Source organism: Zerene cesonia, chromosome Z (assembly GCF_012273895.1).
Source record: "Zerene cesonia ecotype Mississippi chromosome Z, Zerene_cesonia_1.1, whole genome shotgun sequence".
Lineage (NCBI taxonomy): Eukaryota > Metazoa > Arthropoda > Insecta > Lepidoptera > Pieridae > Zerene > Zerene cesonia.
Window position 1 is genome coordinate 2,310,302 of NC_052122.1, and position 21,730 is coordinate 2,332,031.

At 32.7% G+C, this 21,730-nt stretch overlaps 1 protein-coding gene across 1 annotated transcript; it reads left to right on the forward strand.

Annotated features, from left to right (window-relative positions):
* Positions 1-4,227: 4,227 nt before the first annotated feature.
* On the forward strand, positions 4,228-19,399 carry LOC119835779 (protein grindelwald). Its single transcript, XM_038360768.1, has 5 exons — positions 4,228-4,382; positions 13,027-13,232; positions 15,819-15,884; positions 16,953-17,086; positions 18,094-19,399. Exons 2-5 carry the CDS (start codon positions 13,031-13,033, stop codon positions 18,397-18,399), a joined length of 708 nt encoding a protein of 235 aa, XP_038216696.1. The 5' UTR covers positions 4,228-4,382; positions 13,027-13,030; the 3' UTR covers positions 18,400-19,399.
* Positions 19,400-21,730: the final 2,331 nt, after the last annotated feature.

Below are 21,730 nucleotides of genomic sequence, written 5' to 3' on the forward strand. Positions count from 1 at the left end.
TCTGCTTGTTTTAGAGGAAGCTTTAAATATAACGCCACTAAATGCTGGAACAATTTGCCACCACCGTTGCGTAACCTACGAACGGTTCACAGTTTTAAATATAATTCTAAACACTTATTATTGGCTCAGCAAATCCAGATTTAGTGGTAGTTTAAGATTTTATATAACTTTATAACATAATTTTATTATTTATTTTCTAATGTGTATGAATATTAATGAATTATTATTTTTATTTTTTATTTAATGTATACGTAGCAATATTATTAACTTATATAATTATTTATTTATTGGCCCTTTATTGCAATTAAAATGTGATCGTTTTAGTAAGTTTATTATGTCTTTTTTATTTATTTATTTATTTTTTCTGTTACCCATTGCGTCGCCACTCAAAACCTTAGCTCATAAAGGGGACACTGAAAAACAGCGCTGTCAATGTTCTTAACATTACAGTATAGGCTGAGTTGTTTCCTTTTTGTCAGGATCGTTATGACACACTCCTCATATCTGATGCTGGTCTTCTTCGTTTGTGTAATTTTATATATTTGTTGTGTAATTGTATCTATTTCCTGCTTTTTATTTGTATAATTTCTATCATTGGTGTGTTGTGCTGTCCCTGATAAATAAATGTTTCTTTCTTTCTTCTTTCTTTCTTTTTAATTCTATTTACAGCTCTAGGATAAAATGTCTTAAAGGCAACTTGAACGAAATTAAATCATATAAAAGTTAAATTTTTTATTTATTTACCTTTATCATGAATATATTATACTTTAATAGATTCTAAAATTAATGAGAAAAGATGTCGTCTGTTATTAAAGTCGCAAAATAAAACCGTAAAACAATTTTATATGCCTATAGCGCATTTAATTTTAAGTATCATTTTTAAACAATTAAATTTATGATTATATTTTAATGCATTCGTTTACGTAACGAAAAACGACTTATATGTAGATATTATAACACGAAGAGATAATATAATTTATATCTATAATGACATAAAGCCTTAAAGGTTGCTTCTTTGAACGCGTTACCTTCTGGAACTCTGGACCGACGTTAAAAATTCTTTAACTGTTGTATATATTGTACGTGGTCACCGAGTGCTACCGTTGGTATTGCTTAAATCCTCATTGTTATCAGCATTTTATACGTGTATTCTACTCGATAAAAAGTAGTATTTCTTTAATATGACTTTAAAGTTGAGCAGTTTCTGCGAGTGTAGTAAATATTTTTGTGCTAAGCTATTGCTATAAAATGTTAGTTGAACACTAACTAAAAATAGCATGACGTTGGTAGTCAATATCATTTTTTCATGTAGCTATGGATTTAAGTTTCGCCTTTATAACTTGCTTCTTGTACTATTCACATTATAAAAGCATAAATGTGTTTGTTCGATTGTTTTTCTTTCACGTCGCTACGCGGGGATTTTATGATATGGTTTTGGTGTCTGGGGATATAAAAAATTAATTCCCATTAGATTTTCCACGACCGTGCGGGTGGAGCCGATGGCGGAAACGCTATAGTTTAACGAGAAGGTTTCGTATACAATTCCAACCAAGAGAAGACTTATTTGTTATTAAAGCGCTGCACTCTGTAAGGTACTTGAGTATATAGAAATTTAGTAGTTAGGTACAATAATATAAGCAGTAACGATGACTCAAAAACTAAATAGAAACTGTCGAAAATTCACCTTTGAGACTCCTTTTATTGAACTCAAATTTACCACCTGTTCTTACTTTTATACAAATACACAGGACCATAATACTTTTTGTAGGAATGCTTAATTTTTTATTTTTTGGTAATTAGTTTATTATTATATCTGCTTATAATGTTTGATCATAACTAGCAATATGCTCGTGTGGATAACAACTCAAACTCAAACATTTATTCATTCAACTAGACTTCCTATACAAGCACTTTTGAATCGTCATATTACATGGTTATAACAATTACCACCGGTTCGGAAGGCAGTTTATACAAAGAAGAGCCGGCAAGAAACTCTTTAGTTGCTCTTTTAAAATAATATAAATTTTACATTTTAATTCTACATAATATGTAACATGTACATAACAACGATGCCAATTAACTGACCTGTGGTTCTTAAGCGACAACATTCCATGGATTGTCATCTTCCATATATTCATTAACTGAACTAGTACGTTTTTAATATAGTTTTTGAATTTAGCACTACTATACGATTTAATACTATGAGGAATTCTATTATATAAGCGTATACCTTGTCCCATAAATGAATTTTTTACTTTACTAAAACAGGCATTACAATTTTATTTCTTTTCATAACTATGTCGAATTCCTACTTTTGTATGTAAGTCGATGTTATTGTGTACGTGTAAAATGTTATCAAATATACCTATACAGTGACCCATGACTTCGAAGAAGTAGGTTTTTAATTGAGGTCTTTTAATTGCAAATTCGCGATTTGCAAAGAAATTTTTTCTATCCCCCGGTTACATATAGAGATAGCCCTTAAAAAAGTAATTTTTCAAATAAAATATAGCCTACAAGTTCAGCATAATATTGTTCTATCATTGTGTAGAATTTAGACAAAATTAGCCTATTGGTATTAACGTAATTAACGTACAAACAAACAGACAAACAAAAAATAACTGTCACGCGTCGTTTGGGGTCTATATTGCATAGCATTTACTCTTTCAAAAATATTTTATGAGAAGAACAAATTTAGAAGCGCGAATCAGTTGGGTAGCGTAAAAGAGTGGAATTCACAATACATGTGTTATGCAAATATATTATTATTAGCGATATATACAATAACTAACTGGGCCCCGTGGTTTCACTCACGTCATACACGATGTCCCTTACAATAAATTAACTATACAACACTAAAATAATAATTTTTGCCTTAATTCAGATTAGAGCTTTCGAACAAAATCTTCAGCTCTATATATGATTTGTACTATACATTATATTTTTATTAGAAGCATAAAATATTTAAATAATTACACGTGATGATAAAATAATAAACATATAGGTATCTTAGATAGATACATCTAACTAGTTAGATATATACATTACGATGTGTATCTAATACGCTCAAAGACTGAAATCTCATTTAGAGAAAAAATAGCTCACAGCGCGTTCTGGATACAGTAAACAATCCACATTAAGATCAAATCCGTTTTTTTTTTATGTCACAGTCGGCAATGGAGCTGGTGGGACGCCTGATGGTAAGCGCTACCACCGCCCATGGACATTTGTAGAGGCGTAAGGTCGATTGCAGACCTTACGCCTCTACAAATGGATTGCCAACTTTAAATTGGGAAGGGATTAAGAAGGGATTAGGATAAAGGAATGAAGGAAAGGACTGGGAAGGGGAAGGAAAAGGATATGGGCCTTCGTGTTTTAAGGCTCTAATGAAAACGTTTAAGTCGGTAGTATATACCTAGTATCTTATACCTTTAAACGAGCAATTCTTGTATATATATATATATATATATATATAATTGGAATCTCGGAATCGGCTCCAACGATTTTCATGAAATTTAGTATACAGGGGGTTTCGGGGGCGATAAATCGATTTAGCTAGGATTTTTTTTTAGAAAATGTCATATTCATGTTTTATTCGTGTTTTTTTTTCCTGACATCTATTGGTGAATAGTAATACTATTTTGCTTCGTAGATAGCTGGACAACTGAAATAATGTCATATTCGTGTTTTATTCGTGTTTTTTTTCCTGACATCTATTGGTGAATAACAATACTATTTTGCTTCGTAGATAGCTGGACAACTATAATAACACATAGGCACTTTGTATACCGATATTCCTACGGGATACGGTTACGCAGCACGCTTACGCGGTTTCAACCGCGGGTCACAGCTAGTTAAATATAATACTAGGTATACAGGTAATAACCTGTGTCGATGTGTTATTGTGGTAATGAAGAAATGCCATGACGCGTTTATTTATTATCAACTTAAAACAATGTATCTAGCTACTAGAAAAAAACTGAGCGTAACACATCTACAAAATATTTATTTTCTACAGCTTTTGTCTGTGAAATGAATTTCAATTAAAAATCACATTAAGCCTATATGTGTCAATATAATAATAATTTATTTCTTTTTATCGCTTATAACAAAAATTATTAACTTATTCTGTGTACGTCTGTACGTGTCGTTCGAGCGCCACACACACATTGAAGCTATCAGCAATTATGTACACTGTAGCAACATTCACTCACACAGCCCCCACTAACATCGAGGTAGTGTTACCTGCGCAAGAGTCACATTCCGTCTCCCACCTTCGCGTTTAGCCGTCGAGCCTGTGAAGGCTTCGAGTCAGTTACCATTTTTTAGAAAGTGCCTGGTGTGTGTTTACAATACTGACGACGAAATGACAATCTAGTAACGTAAGTTATCAGCAATGGTTTTTATTTTTTTATAGAATTGTTGATAAAGTTTTCATGAGCTATGCGCTAACAAAACCTTATTTCTTATCACGTCATAATTTAATCTATATAAGAGTCACTTGTTTTAGAAAGCGACTACTGCAACTGCGACTTACCTATATTTTACGAATGGGATTTAGGTACATTATTGAATGCGCCAGCTTTTGATTGAAAATTTTAAGTGATATTTTCATTATTTCAAAGATCGCGATATCACGTGGCTCAGTCACGTACCGTGATCTAACAGTTTTTCCCTGCATATTTTTCCTATGACTAATCGTACCTTTAATATAAAAAATCTTCAAGCGCCACACTTCGCTTCTTCAACAATTGACTTCACCGAAAAGATATTGTTCATTTATATTACAGCAATTACAAATAAAAGAAAGAAGCGACAAAGGTGCATAATAGAGAGGGGTTTAAGCGCCGGGGCCATTGTGAACGTTTGCGGTATTTAGGGTTCCCCAGTTAAGCGAAATAAACTATAGCTAGTACGATAGCTATAAAATAGGTAGTTGGGCAACGGGTTTATCTTTCTCTGATAGCTACCACAAACATAAAGAATGATAAATTTAATTAATATGCTTATATCTTTAAGTTCCTATAATATTATAGTGGATAGGTTAAATTTAGGAGTAAAAAACATTTTTGACTTAAAACCAAGGAAATAATTTTCTGGCATTTACCTATGAATCAGCGAGGAGCGTAATCTACGAATAACCGGTTACGAATTTAATGAACACAAAACATAATTAAAGGTACTTTTCGACGATAAAATATTATATTTAAAACGACTAGCAAATAATTTTCAGTGATTTCGTGTACGTAGTATTGCTGTTTTTCAGTAGGACCTATTAGGTATATACCTACACAGAGAACAGGTATGAGTTGGGTATAAGGCAAGCTGATTCCAATTTACTTAACATCAAACAATATAATAAACAAACTGTGTCCTTTGAAAGAAGAGAATTCCTGAGAACGGCTTTATAAATATAAAATGCATTTTATAGAAAATGAATCGTAAACAGACAGAAGATTCCCTTGTAATTTGCATGTTTTACTTTGAAAACATTTTCCTAGACGCCTACCTAGCTACCTGTTTGATGCAAATTCTAAGAATTTTCCAGTGCTTATTTTTCATATCATCTTTCAGTTCATGGAAACATGATAAGCGTTGTTTATTGCAAAAGGATTCTGTGTTTTATATTTATTAAAACTATTTTATCATAACGTACCATTCAGCTACTGCGAAGAAGTTAAAGATTGAATGTCAGATTAATTTTTCATATTTTTCATATTTATATCTCTATATCTATCTTCTTTCTATATGTAACAAATTATAAAGTCGTGTTAGTTACAATTTTTGTTTTGTTGGATTTGTCTCCGCTCGGCGCAATTTTTTTAAAGCGAGTATACTAGTTGTCCGTTGTATCGTGGAGTTGTTTAAAAATTTGCAAGAGTTGAATGTTTTACAAATATGTCTGCTCGGATGAAGTGGAGGCGGAACAGATATCTTCCATTGAATGGGATAGATTTGATAAAGTTACCCGTTAACTAAAAAGTCTCAATGCAATTATTTAAATCGATACCATGAACACTGCATCTAGGAAATGTATTTGCGCAATTTACCTCACAGAAAGTGACAAAAATTAAAAATGTTTCATTAGGTACCTAGGCTTAATAATGATATATTCCAGGCAACCGTTTTAGGAATCGATTAAAGTACTTATAAAACAATTACAGTTTTTGAGAAAGTTACACATAATTATCAATATCATTAAGTGGGTAAATGATTCATTTTATGTTGTTACACGTCCACCAAGTTTTACAAAATTACATTGACTTAAGGCAGTGTTTTTCAGGCTGAGGGTCGTGACCTTAAAAAAAAGGTTTTAAAGCACTGTCTTATCGTTATTTTTCTATTTCCGATTGTCTATGTATTATTATTCTGAAATTTCTATCGAATAAGATAATAATAAGATAGAGCTATCTAGTCCGAGTGTTATTATGTAGATGTACCTACCTACAGTCCCGTATTATAACTTATTTTTAATGGTCGAAATACATATTTCTTTAACAGGGACCGTCATAAACATATTAATACATACCATCAGCCAAAGAGCTACTTAAGACTGTTATTGCAAATTGTTGAAGTAAAATAATTAATTAATAGACACTTTATAATGTACCAATGATTCTCATCACATCCATTAATTACTGCCTCAATTTACTAGCGCTATAGAGTTGTAAAGGCATCAGACATTCAACGACGAACTAAAAAGCTAATTAATGATGTGTGGAACCGTAGACATCTCCAATGAACCAAGACACACCAATGACTTCTCTGTAGATGTATACAAACTCGGCGATTTGATCGCGACATGTGTAACAATTAGGTACCTGTTAGTTGCTTTAATGACAGATGGTTTTTAATGACATGTGATAAGGACTGTCTGTAAACACCCAACGCGTTAGTAGTGTGTGAAACTTAGTGTTATCGTTCGTTATAATACTTGACAAGTTAGATCAGAACGTATATACTAATATACCTACCTAATTGTACCAACAACGTAGATTAACCTATTTCTAATGAAAATAACTAAATATAAGGACATAAGTTTTTGTAATTTTGTGGTTGCTTTAAGATTTATTGAGGACTGCTTTTGAGTTATTTGACTAAACAGACAGAAAATTTATGAAGTTTACTTTCGGTCATTTCCCTGGTCAACAGTTTTTATACCGTAGGGCAAGACTTTATTCAAAATATTGTACAGAATAAATTGTAAAACACTCATATACAAAGTACGATTAAGCACTACCTAAACCTGTATTTGATTGTATTGTGTTCTATGAATTCCTTTAATGAAGTGACAAGGCAAACACGGAGACGTTTGCGACTGGCAGGGCAATATCCGGACACTGGAGTAAAGACATGAATCCTAAATACCTAAATGCAAGGTCAACCAAGCGTTATTTTGTCCATTGCGTATTTTCGTTAGTTAATTAACGAAACACGGTGTTTTAAAACTACTAAGTTAATTTCTGCCCAAACTAGTGAAATTCTATGCATCTCTGCGCTGTAGTACGCACATATATACGCACATAACGCAAGGCATGTAAAATGTAATGCATTTCGTTGACAGTACTATTCCGGGAAAAATGTAGAAAGCTATAATATGTCAATATCACTTTAAAACTGAAGTGAATTTAATTTCGAACAGATTTGAGTTTTAACACTTTAATGGGTATGTACCTAAGTGCTCACTATTTAAAAATATTACGAACGCCATTTGTAGCACGTATTCACGATATACACTTCTTTAAACTCTGTTAATTATCGAGTGTAACGTAAAACAATATTCACAATAATAGTGCAATTACTCGATTGATGTTAGTCTAGATAGGTAGGTATATATACATCTTCTTATACGATATACCTACGCTTGCGATAACTGTTAGAAATATGGAATTTAACTGAATAGTGACTTAGCTAATAACAAAGGGTTGGTAATGGGGTCATAGCGTCAGCTCATCTCTTGCTCATTGAGTGGACGACTGCTCAAGTTTTGATAAAGGTTATCCACTGATTTTCGTTGTATTAACTGTATAGTAGATATGTAAGAAGCAAATCGGCTTTCGCCATAGTATGTTATAATTTGAGAAATGAGATATTATTATAGGCCATTCATTTATACTAACTTTATTCAAATTTTATTTTATTTAGACTAGATTACAAATTGAGAAATTATCCTGGATTTATCCAGCTTGTAGCGTTAAAAACAGATGGAAACTTAAGCAACTGTCACATTATATCTTGCGATTCTAACCGATACAAAAAAATGTACAACCCATATTTAAAAAATTGTATTGAGGAATTCACAAATTTTGCAAAATGTTGCTTCAGCAAGATCACAATTCAGGGGACGATTTCTTCGATGTAACGGTCTCTAGAATATTGCCGCAAAACAAACAGCCGTGCGAATTGAAAAGGTTCCCGTTTTCAGTAAAACAACAAGCGATTGTGATCAATTGATAAACACGAAAGTTTGTGTATATCTGGCAATTCCGTTAGCAGGTAGGCAGAGCAAACACTGTTTGAGGCACTTCGGCTCGGCTCGTAATATCCGGACCAGAATAGTGTATTCCAATTGCATCCGGACTACAGGCTCTCACATAGCTACACAAAATTTCACCAAACGTATGCTATTATGGAATAATGATATATTAAAAATTGACGGGCGACCACATAGAGAAAATATTTCTTACTGCTCTTGTGGTTATAGTTGCGCAGAATATAAAAGGACTTATTTTCTAAATTTCTCAGAAATTGAGATAACCACCTCCTTTTTGTTCACATGTTACATAATTTGGAAATCTGTTTAAATTATTGCACACTAACGGCCCACCGCGGCTTTTCCCGTCGTGCATATTCTTTGCCTATGGCAGGGATCATGTACATATCTAACCTTAAAATATTTTATGAAACCGTCCAATAGTTCCTGAGATTAGCGCGGACCAACAAACAAACTGTTCAGCTTCGTATTTTTAGTATAGACTCACAATTGCCTAACTTTACAATGTGAGTGAGGTAGGTATCTCTACCTTACCTACCGATTTCAAAGCTTTTATTTTTCATATTACTGACATACGTAGCTTTAAAATCATGATTTCTAATGTTTACGTGAGTAAACATATTTCTGCACAAGCCTGGCAGGAGGTAACATTATAAACGCGCTATGAAGAGGGTGACATAGAGCCTTAAGACCGTCAGAGCCTCGCTTGCATACTAATGAAACGAAAACAATAAATATGTGACTGTCATTCAGAACGCCTAGCATTGACTGCTTTCGTGTGTCATCAGCGCTTTAGTGAAATTAGAGAAGATTGACACATCCCTCGAAGAGTTAAGGTTCATTATTGTAGTTTGATTTGGATTGTTTTTGGTTATGCTCATAGTAACTGTTCTTTATAATATTTAGTGTTGGTAATGCTACTTAGTAAATTAGCGAGCGTCGAAATTTCGTATCAGTTTCTTTTCCATATTATATCTCTCACCAACGTCTAACAATTTTTGGTGCTTACCATTTTAGTAAATTTATGTTACTATTAATTAACATTGCCATTATACAAAAGTATTTCAATGATATCTTTTTTTTTCGATTAGGAGACTTATATAATAAATACATATTATGTATGCCTGTATAGCCTATGTCACTCAGTGAAGATGCAGTTTTCTAAAGGTGAAATAATTTTTGAAATCGATCCATAAGTTTTTATCCAAAATTACAATACATGTTATCAAAAGTACAAATGTTTTCTCTTTATAATATTAGTTTATATAAACTGTCATGCACATGAGATGCATCTCATGTGTTCCAAATAAAATATGTCTCTTGTCGAACATGCCCAGTTATATATTTTCTATAACAATCAAATCAATAAAACAGTTAAATCACTGCACAATGGCCGACCACCATACCGTACCAATAAATTCCATACCAATGATCCCCAATATGCAGCTATTGCACGCAAATTTGCATAGCTTTGAAAATCAAGAGTCTGGCAATTTAATTATACAGTGGGATGTCCCCTCCCATATTCGGAACACGTAAGTATGAAACAATAGATGGCCATATTCCGCAGCTAAGATTCGCTCTTTCAAAGGTACACTAGGTAAAATGCATCGAAATCATTTTATACTCGTGTGTTACATTCTCTGCACATAGACGGTTGTTAGTACCATTGTTTTCGTATCTAATACCAATTTGTATATATTTCTAGATCTTGGTATACTCAATAACACAACTTTGTTATTGAAAAAGATGACGTATTACACTAATTAATTGGTATTCAAATGTACAATTTGTAGCAAATATTGAAATCTCCTCGTGAAGCAGTGTTCAGTTATTAATTTAATACCAGTAGTTGCCATTGGGGTCTGTACCTGCGACGCGTAAGAAGATTAAATACTTAGGTGGTGAAACCGACAATTATAGAGGAAAGTTCACTTCGCCTAATACCATTGATGTTTGACGAAAGTTATTATTTCGTAGTGCACAAAATTTTAGGGTTATTAAGCCCTTAATATTGTACGTACTCCCTTATAAATTAACACGTAAATCCCTTTTAATTGACTTTCACGGTAAATTGTTGACGGGAAGGTAATTTTTGATATTTGAATGTGTCGAAAACACAATGCTAAGTATTTTTTTTTTTATTTCTTTACTAATAAAAATATGCACTATGTATTATACTTTATTCTATAACTTAGGTAAGAAATGAAATTTGCACATCGACAATACATACCAGACTTATGGCTTTTATAATATCATAGTCTTCGCTTTAATATTAAAATTCTCATTGAGGATACATAAAAAGAAAAATATCGTTCTAATATCCGTTAGTAGGTATTAGTAAATATTTAGGTTAAATTGCCATACATGTTCTACGCAATGATCTCAAGGTAATCCGCTGTGATTCGTCATTGTCTTGACACGTTTAGATTTAAAAAAAAATATGATAAACATTCGATTACGTCATATTACCAGTTACATACCTCAGCAACTACTACAGGAATAAAATCGTGTTAATATTTTATGAAAAAATAATATTAAGTGTTACTTTATGTGTTAGTTAGTAAGTACAGCAGATTCTAACGTGTACCCCTAATTAAAGCGACTCGACGGAACACATTGGAGTTTAGTCGGTAGTCCACTATTGTAGTGGGAGACCGATAACAGAGGGCCCCTTCCCCGGGACCTTAGGTATTCTCCACAGTGCAAAATTTATATATTTTTTTATTTAAACTCAGAAGGGCAGTGATGTTGAATTCGAAATGGTCTAAATCTGGTACTAAATATATTATCTACTTTTTTACGAGATCAATATTTTATTGAAATCGCATAAACATAAATATACATCGTATTTTATACGTATGTATATTTATGGTATTAAATAGGTACACTTCAATACTGTAGTAATCAAACTAATATAATAAGAAGTAAGGATAATATTTATCGCCAGATTAAATAATAATAATATAATATAAACGTCTCCCACTATACATTCCATTATATTATTCGTAAAGTCTATTCCTGGTTGCCTAGCAACTGCAAAAGAAACTATAACAGTAGTCCAAACACTATGCTCTTACTTACAATCATGACTAAAAAGACTGTTTACTTCGAACCAATGTTCCCTCCTTGAATAAGTGTTAAGTTTTATTTGTTTTATATGTGCCATTATCATTTTAACAAATAGGTGAGTGGAATCATGTCATTTTATACGTAACTCCTTCTAAGTACCTTCTGGCTACTACGCAGTAGAGCTTTTTGTTGGAGCGAGGTTTTTAATTTGTAATCAATATATTAATCTAACAATCATCAAATCTGTTGAAAAATACATTTGAAACCTAATTGATGTTTGGTTCCGTTTCGGTTTGTACGTACATAAAAATAAAAAAACATTAATTTTTAGTTTTGATAAAAACATTGATTTATATTAGCGGTGTGTATATTTAAAACAGAAATGTATGTTTTTTAATACCGATGTCATATTAAAGATTAATAATATAAACGTTTTGTTTCAAACGTAAGAGGCATCAACATACGTAATAAATACACCAAGCGATGAGTCACTTCATTAAGAATTCAAACCGTTTTCACATGAAAGAATTATCCGCTTTCAAAGCGGTTACGAAACGGAATTATATTAATAGATGTTAATAATGCTTAGCACCTTTTAGTGGACCTGTGGTTTAAATACAAAAAAAAGTTTGTAAAAAAGCCGGGTTTGGATCCATCGAACATAACCATTTGAAAAGGCTTCGGGACCCTTTTGTTGGAACACAAATATGAACCTGTCGCCATTCTACCTGCGGGATGACTCATGCTTACTTAACTGTGTCTACTTTGTGACATATGGCGGTAACTCAAACAAGATACACGATGTTTTCCAGCTATGGAATAGTATAACGGATAAAAAAGGATGTAGGGTACTGCATTTCAGATTTTACACATTCATATTTTATTTCGTGAGAATAATAATCCGAATATAATAGTAGCATGTATTGAAGGTATGCATGTGTCGTTTTCTTGGAAATATTTTGTGATTTTAAGTATGGAGATAAAGTAAATTAATTTAATTTTTAAAGATAATACCTATTTTATAATTTGTTCATCCCCATATAAGCTTTTTACTGATTTTAATGAAACTTAGCTTGAAGTGAATAACTCCTTCGCGTAGCCTTTAGTATAATATATTACATCATCATATGTAAAACGAGTTTGAAGTTAAAGGAATGCTGCATAGTGCGTATCGATGTTAAATTTTCGATTGTGTGTGTTAAAATTTATGAAAATTAAGATTTAAGAAAAGTTCGTTATAAACGGTTTTAAGGTTTACTCACAAATTTCAATTAGTTACTCTCACTTATTTTTTGAAAGCCTTACTTCATTCGCGTTAGGTACATACTAAATGCATTCGTAGTGTATTAAATACATTAAATTTCCTTGTGAATATACTCTACTGAGTCCATGACACCCTACATATCCTCAATATCATTTAAAGTATCCTTCAACCACTCTATAGGTGCATTTTTTTACAGGACCATGTCACGTTTGGCCTGTATGCTCGTGGTGGCTGGCGCCGCGTCAGCCCAGCTCACGCTTGACGGAATCCGCTGCGGACAGTTGACATGCCAGCTAGACGAATACTGCTCCCCGGAGACCAACAGATGTGCACCCTGCGACGTGGTGTGCAACAAAACGCACCATAACTTCGATAATGGTCTTTGCATTAAGGAATGCCAAGGTTTGTTATTAAAGATTATAGTTATTAGTATCTTGATGTTTAATGCCTTGCTGAGGTTTCATGAAGCATGCGCGTATCCTTAATGGTAAATCAATTAGCTCTATATTATCCACATTTAATTGAATCGGTTTTGTTCTTGTTTGTTGTGGATTGTTTAATAATGAATTGATAATTATACAAATAAAATTGAGAAAATTTATTAGATTTGCATCTTGCGTATACTCATAAAATGACTGATATGATTATTCCTGTGAATGTAGAAGCTGTGGTAGTCCGCTGATGTAGGGAAAATATTGAAGACTTTTTCGTAATATAAAACTAAGAAGACTTTGTAAAGCGTATTTTCCAGTTGCAAGCTTCATTAGAGTTAATAAAATATACATCTCCGGGCCGTTGTGACTTGTGGGTTGTACGCATTTTTCACCGACTGCAAAAATAAGGTTGTCAATTCGTAATACGTATAACAATTCTTATAATTACTAACGTTAATAGTTTATTTCAATAAAATAAATATAAAAAATGAGTATCGCTACTTCCTTCTTTAATATGCCATTCTTTTAATTATCCTCGCAATTGCAATCGTTTGTAAATGAAAGTCAAATAGCATCACAGTAGATAAAGAGTAAAGGCTAATGAATACCTATTTATTATTAATTTTGCGATAAGTATTTACATTTAAATTTTTGTTAATATTCCTTACCTTTTCCGTAACGATTTTCCAGTACATAAAAAGCATTTCGTTTAAAATGCACCTGACGTTGTAGTGAAAAGTATAATAGCTTTTCACAAAATATTCAAATGAGTAGTTATAATGATGACTAATATTTATCTCCAGCTTATAATATTGTGGCGGAGGCCTTCTTCAGTTTAAATAAACGATATCGCACTTTATCGCGTAGATTACAGAGTCGATTTTCACGCACGGTCTTTATCAGTAACTGGTTTCGTGACCACAAACCGCCTACATTATATCTATCCTGCTCTAATCGTTTATGCATCCTGCTCTCTCCCGAGCAAAAGAATGCATTTCAGGTCAAACATCCCAAGCAAGACCATTCTCACATTGAGACTGAAGGTTAACTTATTTTAATATTGAAGTTATTAGTTATTTATTTCATATAAATAACGGTTATAATTTTCTTCAAAGAGTATTCTCAAAAATCATTTAGAATTATCAACTTATGCTATATAGAATCATTAATTATGCGACTCCCTGACAGCGATCTATTCTACATTAAATTGTTTAATGATGTTCTCGCATCCACATAAATAGCTATATCAAAAATATACATATAAAAAAGACAAGAAATGGGATAATCATTTTAGAAGAAACCTATTACACTCATTAATGATACCATTTAATATATACAGCAATAGCGTCGTACCAAGGAAATGCTATCACTAGGGTCATAAACAAAAGATCCACCTCTCATATACACCAAACGCCAACGATAAAACCGACGACACGAGAGCGAAGCGACCGTGTCGGCCGTGACAACAGAAACGGCTCATTGGTGAGGGTGCAACAATACCTGTTAGCGTCACGCTCTGTTGGCGGCAGGTCCGCACCCACACACGCGCACCACGCTACAGCCCCACGCTCGTGTGCGCAACAAAACAAATGCAACAGTATTCTTGTTTATAAATTGCGCAACTTCCAACATTCCTCTCTCTATACATGCACTGTGGAATAGATTTCAAAATCTATATACGTTTCCCTATTTAGGTTTCCGTTGCCAAAGGGCATAACGGGACTCTGTTGATAAGACTCCACTGTCCGTTTAAGTGTCTGTCCGTCTGACATCAAACTGTATATCATGAACCGTGATAGTTAGACTGTGTGTTTTTATATGTAACAAATAATAATAAATAATAAGAAAACAAGGTTAAGCAAGTGTTAGCACCGTCGTGAATTGAATGGGTAACCAAGTTTTTCAGATGCTCTTTAGCTTATTTGCAGGGAACGCTTAGCGTCCCGACTCCGACTCGCGCTTAACCGAATCATTTAATCCCTTTGCAAGTTGTAAATTCCCCCTCTAGATATATCTACATATAAACAAACTGCAGTTATTATGTGTATTTACAGTTTCATCTGGGTTTTTAATCGAAATATTATGTTGGCGATTTTAGCGGCCAGCGTTTTTTGCAGCCATGTTATTTACACAGTAAAAACAGTCGCAAAGATAAAATGTCCGAGCAAAGAATATATATATATATATATATATATATATATATATATATATATATATATATATATATATATATATATATATATATATATATATATATATATATATATATATATATATATATATATATATATATATATATATATATATATATATATATATATATATATATATATATATATATATGTAGTTATATATATATCGCACAAATTCCATAATAAATACTTAAAAAGTAACCTACAGTAAGTACCTATATTGACATGAAAATTCGGGTAGATTTTTATCTGCAAGTTTTCTACCGCGATATTTAAAACTATTTTGGATTGGACGTTATTTACAGAGCTGTACGGAACGGTGAGTAAATAGCAAAGGATTTCACTCTGGTTTTTGCTTGCAGGATACCTTCTGGATTTGCGCTACATGCGTCGATCGGAAACGATGTCCCCACCCTCCGACATAAACAGTAAGTGCTTAACGAATTTATGAACGCAAGCGAATTTTGACAACGTATTAATTTGCGTGCAGTACAGTATCAATTATTTTAATAATGACGCATGAAATTCAGGTAAACTGCAATCAAAGTTCAATAATTTGATGGACACTGTAATATTACGAAGTAATTTTGAATTTGCGCCTGACATTGTTACCAAATAATAACAATTGCGCTCTAAACACTTGGGAAGATATTTATCAATACTGTCATTTGAGGGCCTTTGTGTACCAGTTCTAGAATTAATTTACCAAAACGTATGTTAGTTATTTGCAAAATGTAAACCCGACGGGTAAGGTCATGGCCTATGTCACATTTATGTAAATAGAGGTAGTTGGAGGATTGGTGAAGATGTACAATTTATGGAAAACAATGTGTTTATCTATGTCTTATTGCGAATACCTTTGACAAAATTAATACAAGCGACAATATATTTATTATTTAAGTTTATGCACGAGCGAATTTTATTATTGTACCTACCACTGCTAAAGTTATTTCGCTAAGTAGGAATCCACAATTGGATCACTTGGTGAGCGATAAAATCAGTGAATCGCGTGTAATTTTAAACAACACTATAAGATCTGCTTTCGCGCCATTGTTTCAAAAATGGAACAACTAACTTTTCGTAAATATCCCTTATTTTCTTGGTGACGACGTTTCTAAGTCAAGTGAACAATTGACACCAATTTGCTTTGCTGAAGTTCAAGTCTGTTTGTTTTTTCGCTTGCTCTCTCGTACATATTTAGGTGTATTTATGTATTTTTACATCATTAGGTTCGCAGGTACCTTTGAGTGGTTGACAAGGTTAAGAGAGACATTTTTTCATAAACTTGTGATTATAATGACTTATAACTAACTAATTGCATTTTTTTCAATTGCAATGGTTTTGAAATAAATTTATTGTTTTATGCGAATTTTTGAACTTATTATAAATTTCGAAAAATATTGAGCTTGGGCTACATTTCATTAACTATTGCATATGTGCGATGCGAATGCGATTCCTATGTTACCTGTGATATTTATATTATTTATACGTTTAAGGTGTGCAGCGTCAAGCACAAACAGCGCTGATAGTCAGCGGTGTGGCCCTCGCGGTATTGCTTCTTGTGCTCATCATCATATGTCGAGGTCGGCTTTCTTGGAGGTACATCAAGCAGAAATTTCAGCCATCTAAGGTGATTCCTATATTATTTCCTTGCTTTCCACCAGCGGGTTCGCCGTAGTAAAGAAAAAGGTAGATAGTCTTGGGATCCGATCCACATTTATACTTATATTTTAAAGCTGAATAGTTTGTTTATTTGAACGCACTAATCTTAGGAACTACTGGTCCGATTTGAAAAATTATTTCAGTGTTAGATATCCTATTTATTGAGGAAAGCTACAGGCTAAATATGTAACACCGGCGAAACGGGGGCGGGCTGCTAGTAATTAATAAATAAAATGTATGTAGATACTAAATGTTCTCCAAATCGGTTCAGTTGTTAAGACGTGAAGTAGAAACAGACACATAGAATTTATTCCGCGTTTATAATATAAATAGGGATGAACATGGAAAACTAATGAGTCCTTAAAGAGCGTCTATATATAACTTATCAGCTTATGTGATAATAAGCTTCGTTTATTATACGTACATAGTATAAGAGACGAGAAGACACTTGACGCGTAACTAATAAAGCAATTATGTAACTATGTATAATTACTTGCGAGTAGAATGAGGAAGATTTACGGAAAAACTCATTGTATGAAATGCATAAACGAAGTACTACACAGTATGCTATTACTCTAGAACTGATTTTCCATGTCAGGTTAGGTATGCGAAAACTTTTATGTACGGTAAGCGAAGCTTCCGTACAAAGTATGTCCAACTTCCACTACACAAATATGAGTATGCAAAATTACGTGTATTCATTTTCGTGTTTTTTTTATGCTAGAGCGGACAACCAATCTGGTACATCATCCAATTGTGATGCCCGCTTATAAAGTGTATGGAGAGTATTGATGACAGAAATCGATAAGGTACCTCCAGTGCTGCTTCCTGACACAGATTTTCTGTGCTGAATTCGTGCCGAAGTATACTCGACTCGACATTTATATAAAATTTGCTTTCTAAACGCGCCTTTCCCCATCTAAAAACATACTTGTTATTAGACCATTCTATTGAGAAATGATTGTACGATTTCAGAATCGCGTAAAGCAGTATCCGACGGATCTTACACATCACAACCCACACGCCGAGATGCCGAAGCCGAAGCCCGAATTGAAGCTAGAGATACGAAACCCCGAACCGCCGAAGAGGCTGAACGTACGAGATTTGGATACGAGAACGCAAACAGACAAGAGTCTCGGTGCAACCACACCGAAGACGATCAGCACGGCTGTCAGCAACAGACACCCCGCCGAAGACACCACCTTGGACTTCTCGTACGATAACATGGGCATGAACGTCACCCCCCCGGAACAACCCGCGGCCGCTAGTCACAAGTTCTGAGAACCGGTTGTCAGTTTCGGTGGTGAAACCGTGCGAATCATAGACACAGATCCAAATTGTAGTGATGATAATGAGCGTTTTTAAAATTTACACTTGGGAAGTTTTTTATGAATTTCAATGTGTTCTTTAAGCCTCGTGTTTAAATCTTTTATAGGTTTGTAATCGGATTTTAATCTCAATTTATAAAGTATTTTGCATAAAAATCTATTGTCTATTGTCTTGAAATACAACAATGTATTTATTTAAAAATGATAATACCTCATCCGCAGATATCATGTTAGGGACTCAGCATCGCTTTGGAATTTTCACCTGGCGGCTAAATGTGATATTCATAATTTGTTGAATTTAGTTCATGCGATGATGTAGTCATCACGAATGCAATCAGACCGCATGATAGTTGAATTACTATTTGTGGAGAGGCGGCTTCTGTTAATACATCACAAACCAGAATCAATTAGCATTTTATTGGTAAATGTTTGCTAACATCACTAATTATGTCTCTACTAACTAGAGATTGTGCTGTTAAGTTTTGATCGTTATTTATTTCGAATGCATTTACCATCCGTGTCGATAATACATCACATCTAGAATCAATGCAAAATCACATACTTAGTCTTATAATATCTTTTCGTAGTTATAATAAGAAAAAAATGAGATAAGTAAGGAAGTGTCTACAGAGTTAAACTTTTATACCATAAAAACCTTTGAAAATGTATATGCGTGTATTCTAATAGCAATAAATGAATCATAGATGTTATTTGTGCGTAACGTTTTGATGAATGTTTTAGATTTCGGAATTTTGCCAGCGAATTAATTGAACGGAACGATCTGTTTACTGGACTAATTATTACCATGGATATATTTAATATTAGTCAGTGAGGGGTCTGGGGTATTCAAATTGATTACAGTGCTAGAGTTACAATGTTAACGTGCTTACATAACGGAATTTTACCTTTATGTAATGTTTATAGTTTATTAAGGAAGGACTTATCTGAATCTAAATTATATAAATAATATCTGAATATAATCTATTTCAAAAAGTGCTTGGTAGCATTCTTCGGCCCCATGTGAAGCTATGTTAATAGTTATTAAATGTTGCACCTCTATTCTAAGATTTGTTTTTAAATAAATTATAAAATGTTGATCAATATTGTCACATACATATACATTATGACTATTATCTTTTCAGAGTTTCTAAAATATATACATTGTACGTAAGTTGCACAGACATGGTGTTTACTTAGAATTTTGCACCAGCAATTAGTATGCAGGTACATATAATAATTATTTCTACAATATAATGTTTTGGTAAAAATTCTACAAATAATACTAAAATTGAAACGTTATCGTATAAAACCCGTAGATTATGATTAACCCTAGTTATAAGTAAGTATTGATATATCTTTTTATTGTATAAGAGTAATCGAGTTCGACTCGGGTTAAATAAAATTTCCAGCATGGCTGAGGTAGTTTTTTATTTGGTTCTATATTAAATGTACGTGTTGTTTCATTGTTCGTGAATCATTAAGCATTTTGTGTTTGAATGTAATTATTTTGCTACTGTAATTATTTGGGACGATCAACCCAAAATCAGATATGCTTGTGAATGTTAACGTTAACGCTTTGACTGGAATCATAATTATTGTTTGATATTTCGACTAGATTTAGATAACAAAATTGAAATAACGTCTAAATTATACTATATTCGAATTCAAATTTCAAAATTTACTTATATTATGCTATATATAAGCGATTTGTTTACTCACAATATGATTGTATGTCATTTTCTAATTACAATTATCATATTCTGCAAACATGTCGCCTCGTGTGCTCGTTATTTTGTTATGTTCATTCTTCAAGAGTAGTATATATAGCTAGGCTAATATCTTAATTTAGTGGAGAGTGGAATTAGGAACATTCTCATATTTTTGTTAGTTAAAATGTAGCTTATTATAATAAGTTATCTTTCATCAAGTCGGCTTGTATAATATTCTTGAAGAATACCGCTGAGATGTTTTACGTTATCATTATATTTGTGACGTCACTGTAAACCTTGTAGATATTATGTACATGTATATGTGGCCGTCGTTCGAGGTGATATAGAATACGAGTTCTTATGAACGTTTTCACAAACCCTTACATTTCACAAATAAAACTACATCTGTCAATTCGTGTAGCTAACCATTGATACCTACGACATAACGCACAAATAAATCGTTTCTGCATAACTCCTGATTGGGGGACTAATTTAATTAGACTGCGTCCATATGCAACTAGAAAGCGGAATTTGATGAGTATCTAGTCGGATATTCGAAATTCCCTATTTATGTAGCGAACACCAATTAGTGAATTGCAATCAGAGAAATTATTTTGAGGTATTAGTTGGAAGGTTATATTCAATCAAAGCTCCAGACGGTAGAATGTACATTTGCAGATATGAATGACACGCTATAATAAATACTAAATTGATTTCCAGGAAATAGTAATTGATACAGAATTCGCATGAATAGGGCGGAAGACTTAATACTTGCCTCGTGGTTTCGTTATATTTAAATTATTTATCACTTTGCGGGTGGGGCTTAAGTCTTCATTTGGAGAAAGAAATTGTGCTTTAATCTATTAAGATGTTATAAAGAGAATAAAAATATGAAGGGTTTTTATCGATTTTTTTTATATATTATTCGCGTTGCAATGGACGTTACATAGTATCAAAGTGCGGACTTAAATATTATTAGCTTAAATATTATTGTATTTTGTACAAGTATTACAATGTACTTTAGATTTATGCTATTGTCATCACAAATAGGTATTTAATTGTATTATATACTATTAAGAATTTGAAACATTTCTGCTTTATTATGTACTGTAACATAAAGTCAGTGATAAGGTATAGACTCATCACATTTTTAATAAGAAGATATGAACCGTAGCTCTTTAATTTACAATCAAAGGTGAAAAATAATTGTTTTGAAAATTTTCTCGAACACTACAAGAACACATCCACAAACTGGATTTTCGTAAAATAAATGAAAGGTGAGCATTTTCATTTGATAGTGATGTCTAAAACGTAGATTATAAACATCATGTAATTTGTCAGTACAGAATGAAGCAGACTCATAGCATAGGAATTAATTAGTTTACGTGATTTAACCGTCCATACGAAACATTCCATTAGCGTTAATGTATCTTATTAAGTTCTTGTTTTATATTATAGAATTATGTAGTATTAAAAATAATGAGTTATTCGTAGAATATTTAGTAATTTATAAAATAGCATAGTATAATATAACAGACTTACTTACTAGTACTCTAAATATTTAGTTCTACCCCT

Coding starts and splice junctions, on each gene's coding strand:
- LOC119835779 (XM_038360768.1), top strand. CDS start 13,031: ATGTCACGTTTGGCCTGTATGCTCGTGGTGGCTGGCGCCGCGTCAGCC. Junction 15,885..16,952: donor CCCACCCTCCGACATAAACA/GTAAGTGCTTAA, acceptor TATACGTTTAAG/GTGTGCAGCGTCAAGCACAA. Junction 17,087..18,093: donor AGAAATTTCAGCCATCTAAG/GTGATTCCTATA, acceptor GTACGATTTCAG/AATCGCGTAAAGCAGTATCC.